This window comes from Thunnus maccoyii, chromosome 10 (genome assembly GCF_910596095.1).
Source record: "Thunnus maccoyii chromosome 10, fThuMac1.1, whole genome shotgun sequence".
Lineage (NCBI taxonomy): Eukaryota > Metazoa > Chordata > Actinopteri > Scombriformes > Scombridae > Thunnus > Thunnus maccoyii.
Window position 1 is genome coordinate 8,373,494 of NC_056542.1, and position 16,879 is coordinate 8,390,372.

Genomic DNA, 16,879 nt, shown 5'->3' on the forward strand with positions numbered 1-16,879 from the left:
CGTGTGACACCTGTTACTCATTGACATTGCAAGACGCGTTTTTTTTTTCCCACCCTAGGATGGCGATGTGATGACCCGCCTTACTCTGCCTCTGTTTGGCTTATCCTGATATTCTTACCCTAACCCTAACCAATCCCACTCCTCATGTCTAAACCTAACCAACCCAACCAATGAAGGCAAAGTGCGCTAGCCAATCAGAGGCAGCGTAGAACGGTCATGACTTCGCCATCCTAGGAAAAAAAATAAATAAATCGCGTCTTGTGACAGTGAGTCACAGGTGTCACACGGAGGCAGTAAAAACCCATTTCTCTAACCTGAACTGTGACCGACTCGTTTCTTGGCCACGTGACATTCTAGTGACAGATTCTGCATATTCTGCAAGAGATGCACGATGTGAAAAACGAAACGAGCAAGAAGTGATTACGGACTTCCCCAGTGACTGTATGCTTTGGTAATATTGTGCTTCTATATTCCCGTTACTGAAATTAGGTCTATACTGTGTGTGTGTGTGTGTGTGTGTGTGTGTGTGTGTGTGTGTGTGTGTGTGTGTGTATGTGTGCGTGTGTGTGTGTGTGTGTGTGTGTGTGTGTGTGTGTGTGTGTGTGCGTGTGTGTGTGGTTCAGGTATTCCTCACGTTGTGGGCACGTAAATCTGTTTACACAGTCATATTGTGGGGACTCGCATCCCTTATGGGGTTAAAAAGTAAGTCCCCTTAACGTGCTTTAAAGTAAAGGTCAGTTTAGGGTTATGTTAAGGCTAGGGTTAGGCATGTGGTGATTAAGGTTAGGGTAAGTCTCCAGGAAATTAATTTAAGTCCATGTGATGTCCCCGGAAGTGTGACATTATATAGACAAAACATTTAAAACAAATTAATATAATTTGCTGTAGTTTTTTATGTGCTTAGCAGACTCTTAATACATGCTTTTTTGCAGGTTTGTAGCACCCGTGAACCTGTTGGAATTACTCAAAGCTTGACATCCATTTTTAATAGAAATGTTGCTGGCCTGATATATCAACCTGTCCTGTCTTCCCTTCACATGAAGACATTGTTCACTCTGTTCAACATTGTTCTATCTCTGTCTTGAAACAGAACACCTTGAAACATCAGTGCCTTCAACAGTCTCCGCAGAGTGCAAAGGCGGCATTTCTCCAATGTCGTCAATTCATGTGGAGCTTGAGGAACGTAGATCTCCCTGTCCTCAGTCGACTATGGACTAAGGTGTGCTAGAACTGTCCCCAGCCTAGTCTTCATCAAATAGCAGATGTGTGAGAAGAGGATTGGAGTCTGTTGAGGGCAGAGTACAATGAACGAAGGTATAACTCTATAGCAAATATTTGTCCTCCTTTTTTAAAGTTTCATCTAATGCCATCCTGGCTGGAACTTGAAATTACAATCACATTGCTGCTAACAATATGTCTCTGTTATCATCTATTACCAGTGTACTTTAATATTGTTCTCATAATATTAAAACTGCCTTTGACAGCATTGCATGTTGGCAATATTAAGTGATAGAGAGGTCAAGGCAAGTCAGTTTTTATTGATAAAGCCCAGTATCACAAATTACAAATTTGCCTCAGGGGGCTTTACAATCTGTACAGCATACAACATCCTCCAACCTTAGACCCTCGATTTGAATAAAATAAGGTCAATTTTGTGAAAAATGTGAAATTCTGTTTCGTGATTTCAGTAGGCTGCACTCAGTATTCTCTGGTTAATTAAACTGGCTGCAATATTATGTTTGGTTCACACATAAGAGTGAGAGTCATCTTGAGAACTCACAGTGAAATGATCTGAGCAAAAGAAATGTTCTCTCAGATGGAGATTGACTGCACAATAGGTGTGATAAACATTAGTTGGGCTGCAGCAGGTTGCAGCAAGTTAAGCCATATGTACAGTGACCTCTGGTGGCAGTGATGTGATCCTACAAGACACAGCAGCTGTGTCTGCACCTAAAAGTTATGATGCAGCCCTGTTGTAAGAGTGGACTTGGGCCCCTGCTCTTTAAAAGGTAGTGTAATACAACAACACTACATTAAGCCAAGCTGCAGTTTATTAATCCTCATGGGGAAATTAGTCTGTATTTAACGCATCCTAACCAGCAGCCACACTGCAGCACACCAGTGCCTTGCTGAAGTGCAATAGCAAGCATATCTCCACAAAGGTAATATTTATTCTTCAGCCATTGTGCCTTTGCTTTGTACTATTAACCTGTCACAAAGCACTAAAGATGCTACGTGTTACATGACATTTGGCTTTTACTAATGTTGCCACAATGACATTAAACACTATCCGCCTACACACTTACATAGGAATTTGAATCACACAGAGGCCTACCATTTGTACAATAAAAAAAAAAAGAAAAAAGAAACTATTATAGTTAAAATAGCACATTTTAGTCACACTCTTGGTGCAGAACATGCACATCCAGCATCAAATTATACAACTAGAGGTAGTAACATTTAACTCTAGGATGACATTTAAGACAGACAATTTACGTCTTTACAATGAGCAGTAGGATCATGACTCATTTAGCTTCAATACGCTCTGCTGGAAACTACTGAAAACCCCTGATAAACTGTTTATGTAGATATGTAGGTGTATGATAAGGGTCTTTTGAAAGGTATCTCAAAAACATCTCTGGTGTCAGTGTCTTGGATCATCTCAGTACTGAAACATGTATTGGTCATGTTTTGAGTAAAGGTTCAAAATGATCTGAGCAAGGCGGTGCTTTGTGATAATTAAGACATTTTATGACAGTCAGTAGAAACACAGACTACATGGAGAAGAAGACATTGCTAAAAGTTCTTCAGTATCTCTGTATATCTCTGTAATTTCCTTTAATCTAAGTGTATTTTAATATTTGTTCTTTAAAACAATCTATTGAATTTGCATTTTACTTTTTTTTTTTTTTAAATCAGGTGACAAATGTAATGACTGAATTATTTTATAAGAGATAATTTGTTTCCTGTTGCATTTTTTCTGTCTGGTTAACTACTGCATATTCATAGCAACAGTGTGGATGTGGTGGGAAGGCACCACACAGACACCGCTCAAAAGGGTCTGAAACCACATCCTTAGTCACGCCACTGATGATGACGCCTTCGCTGTGACAAACTCTGAAAATTGTTCCACTAAACATTCTCACACAGACATCAGTGCATCATTATCTCGGCTTGCTTATTGACGGATAAAGTGGCAGAATTTTAAATCAAAAAAGGTAAGATTGTTCAATCTTTAAATCGATTAGATTTTAGAACCAAAAATATTCACAAGATTTTAAGATGTTTTTAAGAAATATACTGTTATCCATTTAACTGCCTTTTAAGAATGACCTGTATCTTTTGATGCTCCTTTTATGAATATGTTGAATTATTGATACCAATAATGATGTTTACTCCATGTTAGACTGTGGATAGATTTCTGAGCCTTTTATTTGATTATTAACTAACCTTTATCCCAATTTGCCACCAAATCCTAGAGGAAGGCAGAATCTCAAAAAGGCAGACACCAAGAAATACATTTTTATCGGTTGTTCAAGTACAGTGATTGTGTCTATATTTAGTTTCAGCTGCATTGTTTCCTATTTTCTAACCAGTGGCTGATAACAGTGGGTCGTCCCCATGGCTCTAATGTTCTTATTGATGCTGTGGGACCTGACTTTTTTCATTCAGGGTGGTAAGTCAACTTATCTGATCACTATCTCTTTTTTTGTGGTAAAAATGAATGTGTAAAGGAAATTTCCCACTTGAAATGCTCCATTTAGGAGCATTTAAGATAAGTACGATCGTATCGTACTTTTGTACATTGTTGATGACTGTGCCTTTGAAAATGTGTTTCTCAACCTGATTGAGATTAAATAAATAACTGAATGTGTTGAACTAGAGCATTGTCATTAAATTCAGTAAATGCAACTTTACACAACTTACATTTTTTTTTCTGCTGCAGTCACATTGTGCGAAGTCACTTGTTCAACGGACTACGATGTTTCACTGAATTGTTCCTGTGGTTTTGACTCTGTGCTGACAGAGCCTGTCCACCTCACAGTCAACTGCAGGTACAAGATGTTGTCTGTGTCACTGTTAGTTACATTGCTTTATTTTGGTATATAATACTGTATCTGCCTTCATCATGGCAACACTACCTTTAATTCAAATAGTAACCTGGGAGTTAGCTGTTGATTTAGCCCCCTTGAAAATAAACATAATCATAACAAGGATCACCATGTTGGGTAATTTTGAATATTTGACTCTAATATCAGTAACATTTTGATAGATATAATGTTGTCAGTCATTACTGCCTTGTGGGCAACTTTTGAAAATGGGGTTGCTTCAGAAAGACTGTTTCGATGAACAGGTTTTTGACCCTTAATGTGCACTTGGTAGCCCATCAGAAATTGCCAATAATGTTTTCAATATGAACATCCTGCACTGATGTAATAATATCTAATTTATATCATGTTTCATTGTTATTGGTGTAAAGAGTAAGCCCAACCGATACTGGATTTTTAGACCAATAAATGTAAATCTAATGAGATATTGGGCTTTTTAAAAGTTACAGTCTTTTTAATAATGGTTGTTAAAGAATTGTGACCAAGATATGTACTGTACTGATATGTACTACTTACTGTACATTTTAAAGTTGAAAAATACATTTGTATGTGCTTTCTGGTGGACAAACTGTAACTGCACTGCAAAAAGCAATTGCTTTAGTCTCTCCAATATATTTTGCTCTCAAGAAACAAGAATGTGACTTGAAGCCTTCCATATTCCACACTACATCGGTTTTGCTCTGAAACTATCATATGGCAAATGCAACCTTTGGTGCTTAGGTGTTGGCTGATGTCACAGGGCATTATTGATCATAACACTCCTTCCTGTTTCTTGTAGTGATGGAGATCTTGAGGCTATTGACAGCTGTCAAATCACACCGCCTCAATCCTGGTGCGAGATGTTGCCAGAGGGTTTAAGTGATGTTGCAGTAGTTGAAACCATGTGTACTGCAACAGTCAGTCAACAAGGCAGTCAAGTAATAATGAGTGAGCCATCCAGATGGGCGCTGAGTAGTGTTGGTAAGTTAAACTCATAATAACTAGGCTATTTGAAGTTTCACTATGTGTCATTCCCTCTGAACAGACAGCAAAAAGGAGGATAGCAGAAATGAAATGAAAAGGAGGATAGCAGAAACGAAATAAGGTCACAGACAATAGAGTTTTCCAAAATATGGTAACAGTATGATTACATAACTTATGACGATACTGGTGGCATCAAATTATGTATATAAAATTTGTTTTTAAAAAGTTAAATGTTCATTTGTCTTTACCCTTATAAGATAAGCACTTTTTTTACACATTTGAGTCACTTGTTACACTCTAATCAGTTTTCCCACCTGTTAAAAAAGCCAACCTGTTACCAAAAGTCTTCATATATGACTGTACATTATACCATTTTATGTTTTGTTTGAAAGTTCAGAAAATCCAGAGATGACAAGAATCATGCTGGCAATTTTCCCAGCTTAACCAAAATGTTGTGTGGCAGCAAACATGCAGCCATCTGGCTTACCCTACAGATAAAGACAAAAGCTAAAAATAATTTTCAACTGCCACTTCTGGTGTAGAGCATTATTGGCATACACGTATTTTCAACTTCATAATGATCCCTTGGGTCTCTACTTTCACAGTGAAACGTCCGCCACCTTTCAATGTTAATGTGACAAACACTGACAGCCTCTACAACATCACGTGGGACAACAAAAACGACGAAGGAGAGTGTTTCACATATAGGGTGCGCATAAGAGAAAGCAAAGACTTGTCAAAGGTAAAAACACAAAAACTGAAAATTGGACTTGTCATGCTGTTGGAGTACAATACTGTTGTTTTTCTCTGCTGACAATTCCCATGCAAATCTGTTCTGTTTTTGATTCCTCTCTGATAGGATCCAGCTTTTTCCAATTTATTGGACCAAAAGTACATTTCACTAGACCACAAGAAACTGCAACCACTTACCAACTATACTGTGGATGTTCAGGCCAAATATTGTCCTGAGAATCTCTATCAGGGTCCGTGGAGCGAGTGGAGTTCCACTGCAGAGTGGAGGACTGCAGGAACTTCTAAAGAGACTGAGGGTAGAGGAGCATTTCTGCACTGATCCTTCACACTAACATTTCAGAAACAGGAAGTGTAAAGTTTGTTTATCATATAATGTCATTTGGTACCTATTTCATGTGTTATGTCTCCTGTACAGGAATTAAAGGATGGTGGATTTACGTCCTCCTGGTCATCATTCTTGTTGCAGTCCTCTTGCTGGGTTATTCACAAAAACCGTGAGTACTGTAGACACTTGAATTACTTTCTTTTTCTCCAAGTATGATAATTTAACCCCATTCCTTTTTTAAACCATGTGTAATTCTAGTGGGATTTGTTGGTGTTGCAATCTACTTGCTGAGTTACCTGCAAAACTTAAAGAACTTTTAATCAACAATTGAATACCCCACATTTCATTTACCAAACACAGAAGAGTTCGCCACTTGAAAATGTTTACTAGCTCAAAAGCCTTACTTGTCTCTTTTGAAACTGGTGATACACTAGTAGCTTTTACAGAAACCAGCAACAAATATATCAGGACTGAAACAACTATTAATCATCATTGAACTAAAACATGTTAATAGTGTTTAATATTAAATTTCCTTTTGACTTCATGCATAATCTGCATTTATTGCACAGACAAATAATTTAGCAGAGTGACAGCAAATTAAGACTTAAGGTCAGCAAAACTTTGTCTTCCAGTAAATGATTAGCAAAGCTTTTCACTGCTTCGTTGTACACTTTCCTGGCATCACCTCCCACATATAGAGAAACCACTATTGTGCTGTACGTGCAGCTACACATTGCACTGAAATGGCTAGCAGACATAGGAAGTCATGCAGAGCATCAGTGTCAGAGAACCGAGAACACCTCATTTATTAAGCGCTCACAGTTACAGTTGAAAAACACAAGTAAAGCACAAGCATAAAAGAACATGAACCCAAGTGGCAGAGTACAAAGAAGGATCCTTTATCTATCTTTTTGTTTTCAAGAGATGCTCTATAGCGTTGTGGAGAGTATATTCAGTGTCTTTAAAAATAGACAGAGTTTCCCTGTATAGAACATTACTATACAAAGCATCTAATGATTTTGTTAGCAGCCTACAGCTGTCTCTGCTGTTCTAACAACAATAGGCAACTTGTTTTTGTTACCAGGCTACCAGACAGAGAACACAAGGATGCTCTCGATCAGGCTGGCCAATTTTTTTTTTTTTCCAGAACATTTTGAACCTTTTACATTTCTTTTAAGAAATAGTCTCTGATTGGCTTCCTTAAATATGGCATTACAACATTTTAGACTTCAGCTGAGTATATATTTCTTACTTATTCAAAACTATTGTTTTTTGCTGAAATGAACTGCAAACTAATACACAACTGTCACAATAGGGGCAAGAACAATGTGAGCAATAAGATGAATTTCTCAATTACATTTGAAACATTCAGGATATAAGTCAGTATATAAGCTGGATGGACCGTGTGCTGCAACGTCCCCTGTCCGACTGGGGACCTTTGTTGCATCTCTCCCTCACTTGTTTTCTTTTCATCTATCTACCGGCACTACTGCATCTAACAAAGGCTTTCACCCCACCCCCCACCCCCCCCCACCCCCCTCAATTTTCACAACACACCAAACCACTGAAATCTCACACACCAAAAACGAAAAACAGTTCATCAAAAGTGCTACAGCTCCTATGAATTAGAAATGTCACATCATTTTTCATTCTCTATTTCCCTTCTCGTTGTAAAATAATTTTCTATTGGTTTCAGGTTTTGGCTGAGAAAACTCCAGCAGATCATAGACATCCCAAGGGCAAATGACTTTTTCAAGCCCCTCTACCACAACTATGGAGGGAACTTTAAGGTAAGACAAAAAAAAACAAAATCAGCCCATGGGGTTTTGTGTAATTTCCAAATCGGCCCAGCAGGTGTTGCCCAAGAGGGGACTTTCACCACATCTGGACCTGCTTAGTGGGACTTTCCCCGTGACTTCACATTTAAGGGCCTTCATGTCATGAATGACTCAAGTCTGCAGGGGCTTCAAGAGGCTTTTCGTTTTCATCTGTATGACATATTGTGGGTAGATATTTGTATATGACAGCCAGACCTGTTCCACCTCAGTGGAAAATACCCCCAGAACGTAGATCTTTGATGTGTCATTGTGTGAGGCTAAAAATAGCTTGTTTTTCACTTGATAGGGGCACAGAGTGAAAACTATGTGGTTCACATTTTTATAGTCTTTTTACAGAAAACTGATGTTTTTTTATGTTTTATCTTTATTATCTTTTCCATCACCTTTTCATGTTTTCCCCTAATCATCTTTCTGTTTTTTTGACATCTAGGAACAAAGTCAAACTTTTTAATGAAACATACTCCCTATTCTTCATGCTCATTAATTATATGTCAATGCTAATGAAGTGCTGATTAGATATCTTCATGTCTGTGTGGGCAGACATGAGAAACCTAAAACATGTCTAAATGTCTATGAGATAAAAATCATTCTAAAATCTTTCCTGGTCTGAAGGTCATGCTCTGAACTTATTAGACAGTTTTAGTGGAGTGAAATGAACAATAAATGCCACTAGGGTCACTCGTTTGATCATCATATGTATATTACTTATGATTCTCAGAAATTCATTTGAATATTTCAAACACCAAAAGTCATTTTTACAATATCATCACATCACCTAAAATTATTGTGATATTTTATAGGTCACTACCAGTGTTACTGTAATTTCACTACTTTTGGCGGTAAATAGTAATCTAACTAATTACTTTTTCAAATTAAATAATGCAATTACTGAAGTTTAAATGGGCTTGTTACTTGCTACTTCTGTCTTACATGTAAATAGTGGACACAAAACACAAACACAACATCATCTGACCTTACTGTGTCTCAGAGCCGACCTCTGGAGTTATAACGTTATATATATATTGTAATTAATACCTGTTACTGAACTGCAGCTGCTATTGCTGTTGAGTTGTGGATCAGGGGTAAAACCCGGAGTGGATTTTTGAATAGTCTTTCTTTTATGTTTGTGAAACTGGATTGAACTGAACTGATCTGGGGTTCTGGGGAAAACAAAATGGATGCTTTACCAAGTGGATTGAACTCTGAGATTTTTGGACGAGTTACACTTTTGCGTTAAAAGTAATGCAAAAGTTACTTCCCTAGTAACTAATTACTTTTTATATGCAGTAATTGGTAAAGTCATTCAATTACTTTTTGAGAGAGGTAACTAGTAACTAGTAAGTGTAACTAATTACTAATTTCCAGTAACTTGCCCAACACTGGTCACTACTTAAAAGCTCAACCAACCTGTTATCCTGACATCTGTTTGTAGTTCCACACATAAGTCAGCAGAGTGTGCACCTGTAGCAAATAACAGAAGGAACATACTCTACTTTGGGAGGGGAGGTACATGAGAGATTCCTACTTGGTTTGCACTGCTGTACCTTTGTTACAACATAGTGTAAACTTTGCCAAATGAAGAGCATGTGTGACATAAATAATTTCAAAATACTTTATCATGATTATAAACAAGGCAAGCTGGTTTACAAACATAAAAATACATATTTATTTGCTATTTGTTTTACATACAGGCAATTTAAAATGCACTCCTAATGGCATTACCTTAAAGAAAACATATAGGATGTGTGAGGGGGGTCATTGATAATTGCATATACCTTTTTTGAGAACTTATTTCGTAAACTTAAGAGCAAAAAATGAAATACTTTCAATAAAAGAGGTATAAAATGTTGACAATAACATACAATCTACTCTAAAGGAGTTTAGTTTAGGTACAGATGGCTGCTTATGATGTTTTCACAATGGCATCTGTATTTTCATCTCAGTCTGAAATTTAGTCATTAATGTTTTGTACTAAATACTTTGAAATACTCCTCAAGGCAATTTACATTTAATTTACATTTAAAAACACCAGTCCTTTATCATAAAGAGTAGTTTCTTATGAAACTAGATTCAGTTTAAATTTGTTAGTTTACAAATATGCAACCTCTATAAAGCCTGTCTTTCTTGTTGACTCTTTGTAGCAGTGTATCCACTTAAATTAGATCATCAAATCTGATGCAATAATAAGTGATAGGTTGTGTTTAAAAAAAACAGTGAAACAACACATCTGTTGTGTAGCTTTGTTACAGATGTGACGTTCTTTTTGTGCAATCCTTGCTAGAGATTTTACCTGCTGTATTTTCTGCACTGTATATATCATCTTCAGGATCACTGCAACAGACTGAAGCAGCTCTTTTAGAAATCATTGTTCTAGTTTGACTGCGCTATCTTAGACGTGTGGTACAGACTACTGGCATTTTCTCAGCGCATCAGAAACAATTCAATGATGCTGATGAGCTCCATACCTCAGGATGTGGTGGCCTTTGCGTAAAAAAAAAGTGATTCATGCTTATCTGGCCATCACCTAGCTGCATGGAGGCTCAAGGTGGCTGCAGAAGACTTGTATATTGACGTAAAGCCACATAGATTTGTGTGGGTTGAGTCATAGCTTTAAAAGTGCAACCAAGTTTTGAAGCAAAAAAAAAAAAACACAGTTATACCTGTTATTAGCACAACTCAATCATGGTTAGTGTAGAGAATTCACATGAGCTCTTCTTACAATATGGAGTTGGAGTTACAGTTGGAGTTCCTTGCAGTTTTCCCATGTTATGCTGGTGGTTCACTTAATTCTCATTTGACTTCTAGACTCAGACAATTCTCTAAAAATGACAATATTTTCAATGCAAGGTCAGCCCACTGTATTCTTACTTCAAAATATACATTAAACAAAAGTTTAGACACTATTATTAATTAGATACTATAGCCTTACTTCAGGCACCTCATGCAGTATTTCCTACACTGTATTATCATGTTGCACCTGTGCTGGGCTAATGTTTTAGATGTATGGCCTTTTACAGTAGTAGCTAAAGGTCCATATGTATCCTAATGAAGCCCATGAAACCCCCCAAGTAAAAATAAATTTAGGTACTTGCCCGAGTGTCTCAACTGCACTTCAGATGAGCTGTATCAGTGGTTAAGCACAACGGAAAAAAAGATCAGATAAAGCGTGAATGTACAAATAGAGGATATTTTGATGAACACACTTATGGCAAAATGTTGATGAAGGTTGTATGAGTTAGCCTGCGTAGTCAAATGCCAGACCCTTAAACAGTCAGTTCAACCAAACCATTGTGGTGCTTTGAGCTAAATGCTAATGTCAGTATGCTAACATGCTCACAGTGATATGCTGATGTAGGGTGGGATATTGTCTACCATGTTCCCCAGTTTATCATGTTAGCATGCTAATATTTGCCTAGCACTTAACACAAAGGACAGCTGAGGCAGATGGGAATTAGTTTTGCAGATAGTTATTTTGTCTTAATCAAAATATTTAACAAACTGGTATTTGTTAACCTGATGATTGTGCTCGAGGAAAAGTCAGGTGATTAAGTTAGTTATTAGAATTCATCCTCTGGGGGCCATGAATGAAAAGTCATGGCAATTCATTCAGTGGTTGTTGACATGTTTCAGTCTGAACCAAACCATCAGACTGACATTGACATCTAGAACCTGGTCAAATAAAACAAAACTATCTTATCATTAGAGGTTAGTGAGGAAATATGTGAAATTACCCTTCTAAGGGTCAGTTAATATAAGGGGTTTATAATAAAAAACATAATACAGTAAAAAGTGTATGAAACCTACTTTTACATTAAACATAAAGAGTGGAAACAGGGGCAACAGCAAGACTGGCTCAGACCAAACGTAACAAAATCCTGCCACCAACACCTCTAAAGCTTTCTAATTATGTATTGTTTCTTTAATCCATACAAAAACCTAAAAGTTACAGTTTTATGGGGAGTTACATTCTGGAGCAAATTCTAGTGGTCTCCCCGTTTCCAGTGTTTTCGCTAAGCTAAGCTAATTTAGTGCACAGACATGAGAGTGCTATTGAGCTTCTGATCTAACTCTTGGCAAGAAAGTGAATAAGCGTATTTCCCAAAATGTCAAAACTGTTTGTTTGAACATTCATAGGCCAGTGTTGTCATTTAGTTGTGCCAGTACTCAAAATCAGTGTCTTCCATTTGCTATCTTATAGGATTGGGTGAATCCTGTATTCAGCGAGTATGATTACCGTGGAGTCAACACACATGTCGAGATTATAACCGAGAAGCAGCACGACGTCCTTCACTGGAACAATGAGAAACAAAGCTACAGCGAGGACAAGGAGATGAAACAAGGTGGTTGTTTCCTCCATATCCTGCAACCTCACTGCAACTCGCTGCCGCACTTCCAGGACGGTCGCAGTTCGCAGGGTACTGGCCACTCCACTGGACACATCTCTATCCATACTGTAACCCTGTCTGGAGAGGAAGAGTTTGAGGAGGAAGTCATGTCACAGAGCTCTGTAAACACCCTCAGAAGTTACCAAGATGGAGGAAGTTTTGCTTCATATGATGGAGACAACAGAGAGCATGCTGGCTATGATTTAGAGCCTCCGATGTCCAGGATGGATAGACAAAATGAGATATTACCAGAGCTTGAAAACCAAATATCCAATGACCCATCAGTGGGAAATATAAACTTTCAGCCACATGCCCATTTCAATGAACCAGAGAGGGTATCACTTGACTCATTTGCCTCAAACGAACAGTCAGAAGATGGCTACCCACACGTGGACTTGGACACCATTGACAGTGGATTTGGGGAGTGCAGCAGCCCTGGGACAGCAGAGCACAGAGACTCAGATTTATTTCATGAGCACAAAAACTCTAATTCTAACTACGTTAAACAGTGGATGATATGTAGCACTATTCAAGAGGACTCAAGCAACCCAGAGAACAAACTCCATGAAACACAGTGATCACCAAAGCTGCTTTACTCCCACAATTACAGTTTGTAGTGCTGTTGGACTTAAAACATGGACATTATTGTTGACATTTCTAGCACGGATAATTTCAAAGTAAATAGGATGTGTCTGATTGGCATAAAATCCTGTATATTTTTTTTTTATCTTGAAATGTTTTAGTTGTGCACTTTGTACGTATATAGTCAGGTTTCATTGTTTAAAAAGATGTTGCCTTTTTTTGTTTTTAAGAGACAGTCCGAGGAGAAAAATAAATTCGGTTGGACAGGGAGGAATGACATGTATGAAGTCTGAAGAGTGCCACCACAGTAATATTTTTCAGTGTCAAATTATAATGAAATCAATCGATCAATTATAAATTCATCATTTAAAGACAGAATAAGGAAATATAATCATCAACTTACAAATGTACAGGGTTTTTTAAATGTCTCTTACTGTGAGTTATTAATGCATCATATGAATGCTAATTCAATTAATTAAGTTATATTAACTTTTATAAATGTATAAATCAATTAATAGATTGTAATGATGCACTGAGAAAGTCTTAGAACTATTCTGATGGGACACTCCGGACTCCATAGATATGCAACATGTGATCAAAATGTTGTATATTTGATTTATACAGCTGGAGGATGTTTTTTCGTTATTTGTATATACAGATTCATTTTCTCATGGTCATGCATGCTTCATTAGCTTGTACTGTAGCACCAGGATGCATGCTGCATCTTATCAAGATCCAGTTTTCTGATAATGTTTCCTTACGCATGCAGTCTTTTAGTAACCACTGTAACCATCCGTTCTGTTTTGCGCAATGTCAGTAAAAAGAGTAAACATGGACAAAATTTTATCATCTGTAAACACGATAGAATGATTGTCTCTGACCTTGACACCATTTGTTGGAACGAAGTGGACAAACATGCCAGACAAGCCTTTACAAACCATTCTTTCACCTTGAGTAGAGAATGTTTGCGGAGCACATTTGTTCTCTTTCACCAAATGGTATATTTGACATTATATAGTTACTGAACATAAACAATGGTGGAATTGCAACCATAGTATTTTACCAATTTACTGGGAAAAACTCTATTTTGACTCTAAAATCATTTTCTTTTCTGGTCCCATATTGTTTATTTCTCCGATTCTGGGTGAATGTTGTCAAGACAACTCTTCAGGATATTTAATTAGAGCTTTAAGGTTCATATTTGTTAGGCTTTGATAAACATAATTAACAGATAATATCTAACAGTGGGTTTTTCCTATTGAAAAGGCTCTTGATGGTCGCTGTGGTGGGAGGGGGAAGTGTGGCTCTTTACTTTCAAGTCCAGAGTTTCCCTGCCAGACAATGGTCTCAATGTGTTCCTTGTTAAAGTACAAGTATGTTTGTTTATTCCACACCAACCTTGCTGTTGTGTCTACACTTTCCACAACCATGCAGTCCATGTACTGTGGATTAAAGCTATATTAACATAGTGTAGTCTGTAAGTAAGGTGACATGTTTTATATTGTATTGGCTCTGTACTCCAGCACATTGGATTGACATATAACAGGGGCTATGAGGTTGTAGTGCTGACTTTCAGCTTTCAGAGTGATGGCAGGTTTCTGTTAGTCATGTTTTGAATTTTAGTGGCTCATCATCATGCATTTGTTTCTTCAAGGCAACAGCAAAATATGAAAATGGCTAACAAGGCAAACGTCAACTAATTGTCAGAGGACAGGATACAAATTCAGACAGTTTTAGCTTTAGTGAAAGATGAAAAGTGTAAATGTAGCTTGGCTGTGAATGCACATTGTCTCACAATCTGGTGTCTGTCTGCTTCCTTGCTTATCTCAAGCTTGACCTTCTGATTTTGTCAGTTTTGTAAAGTTTTTCTGTCAATAAAAAGTCAAATCAAAGTGCTGCCATTTTGTCTTTCAATACCAGCTGTAGACTTCAAACTGGAGATGGACTAAAGTCATAAAATGAGGACTTGAGACTTGGACTTGCCCTCCCTATGACTTGACTTGAAAGCAAGAAAGATTACATCACGTTTTGAGATGGTCAAATAAGTAGGACAGCCCCAGGCAGGCCTCATGTAGTCACGCAACATGAATATTTACAGAAATGATTAGAATGTTCAAATGCAGTGTCTGTTTAATGATCACCATTCAGGGACCTGAAACACTTCCATTTTGGTTGTGAAGACATGACTTGTACCAAAAGACTTTAAAAATCGTTGTTATTTTTTGGTTTTAGCATGTCAGCTATGAAGAATATGAATATGATCACTCCTCAAAAGCTTGCCAGGTTCTCACCAAATCAATCTCTGAACTGTTCATGTTGCCCTGAAGGAACTCCAAGAACATTGTTTTAACTGGAATGACTGCTGCTATTACATGGAAGCAACCACGCTCCCTCTCCCTCAATATGCTGCAATGGTATCTAACAATTCTTGACATATTTGCAAGAAGACATTATGCAAAACAGTATACAGTATATTATCTCCAGAAAACATTGCTAAAGAGAAATAAGTGGGTATTGTATAAGGTAACATTTTGATGACATTACAGTACATATACAGTATATGGGATGATTGTAAAGCCTAGTCCATTCTTTATAATATCGGTCCATTGTTCAGGAAGAGTTGAATTGGGTTTTTATGTTGAGTTAGCAGATGCTTCCATACATGGCATGAGGGCTCTCTGAACGGTTTGATGAGTTTGAAAATAATTTAAATCACATGCTATGGCCTTTACAGTCACCAGCTGTCAACTTAATTCAATTGTCGATTTTATGGGGTGGCCATGGCCACCTCTAAAATCTCAGTGGCCACCCCAGATCTGATAGGTCATTGGTCAAGTTCATCAACACAATAAGGTGAGACAAACAATGGCCAATCAATGATGACAGCTGATCAGCTGATTCCTTCTACCATAATAGACTGAGGCTGTGAGAGCTGATCTCACAAAAAAAACAGGCCTCAAAATCCAAAGTATGCTGGCCATCAGGACTCAGGTCACAGTGACCACAAGCTGAGCTAACGCCATAATATTGCTGACAACTGTTTTAAATATGTTTTGCACAGGTAAGAAAAGTATAATGGGACTGTTATGGTGACAAAATAAAGTAAACTCCTGTAAGTGTTGTGGACACTGGTTGGGGTCGCATACAATGTGAAATTGAATGTAGCCTACAAATGGGGCCAGGATGTGCTGGAGACATCTCTGCACAGCGCCCTATTCCACCGGGAGCGTGTGAGAAGCGAAGCGTCTTCACTGTGGGGAAGCCTTACGCCGTTTAAAGTCAGTTGCACTCCTACTACAGTAATTATAGCAGCCTAGTCAAAGCTAATAAAGTCCCTAAAGGCTACTGTAATTACTGCAGTAGCAGGGCAACTAAACTGCCCAATTTTGTTAACTTGCTCAGCTTTCGTTGATTTGGTTATTTACATATGAGTAGAGAATGTTTGCGGAGCACATTTGTTCTCTTTCACCAAATGGCATATTTGACATTATATAGTTACTGAACATAAACAATGGTGGAATTGCAATCATAGTATTTTACCAATTTACTGGAAAAAACTAACTCTATTTTGACTCTAAAACCTTTTTCTTTTCTGGTCCCATATTGTTTATTTCTCCGATTCTGGGTGAATGTTGTCATGACAACTCTTCGGGATATTTAATTAGAGCTTTAAGGTTCATATTTATTAGGCTTTGATAAACGTAATTAACAGATAATATCTGACAGTGAGTTTTTCCTATTGAAAAGGCTTCTGATGGTAGTTGTAGTGGGAGGGGGAAGTGTGGCTCTTTACTTTCAAGTCCAGAGTTTCCCTGCCAGACAAGTACGTTTGTTTATTCCACACCAACCTTGCTGTTGTGTCTACACTTTCCACAACCATGCAGTCCATGTACTGTGGCTATATTAACATAGTGTAGTCTGTAA

At 37.7% G+C, this 16,879-nt stretch overlaps 1 protein-coding gene across 2 annotated transcripts; it reads left to right on the top strand.

The window, feature by feature from the left end:
* The first annotated feature begins 278 nt into the window (after positions 1 to 278).
* il21r.1 (interleukin 21 receptor, tandem duplicate 1) lies at positions 279 to 14,825 on the top strand. 2 transcript variants are annotated; one of them, XM_042424879.1, is made up of 11 exons: positions 279 to 451; positions 1,091 to 1,314; positions 3,010 to 3,218; positions 3,597 to 3,676; positions 3,947 to 4,055; positions 4,888 to 5,069; positions 5,678 to 5,814; positions 5,932 to 6,121; positions 6,241 to 6,319; positions 7,847 to 7,940; positions 12,187 to 14,825. In XM_042424879.1, the coding sequence occupies exons 4-11, from the start codon at positions 3,622 to 3,624 to the stop codon at positions 12,949 to 12,951; spliced, it is 1,611 nt and encodes a 536-aa protein (XP_042280813.1). In that variant the 5' UTR covers positions 279 to 451; positions 1,091 to 1,314; positions 3,010 to 3,218; positions 3,597 to 3,621; the 3' UTR covers positions 12,952 to 14,825. The 2 variants fall into 2 exon arrangements, with proteins under 2 accessions (XP_042280813.1, XP_042280812.1); XM_042424878.1 differs by having other exon boundaries at positions 3,151 to 3,218.
* The last annotated feature ends 2,054 nt before the right edge of the window (positions 14,826 to 16,879 follow it).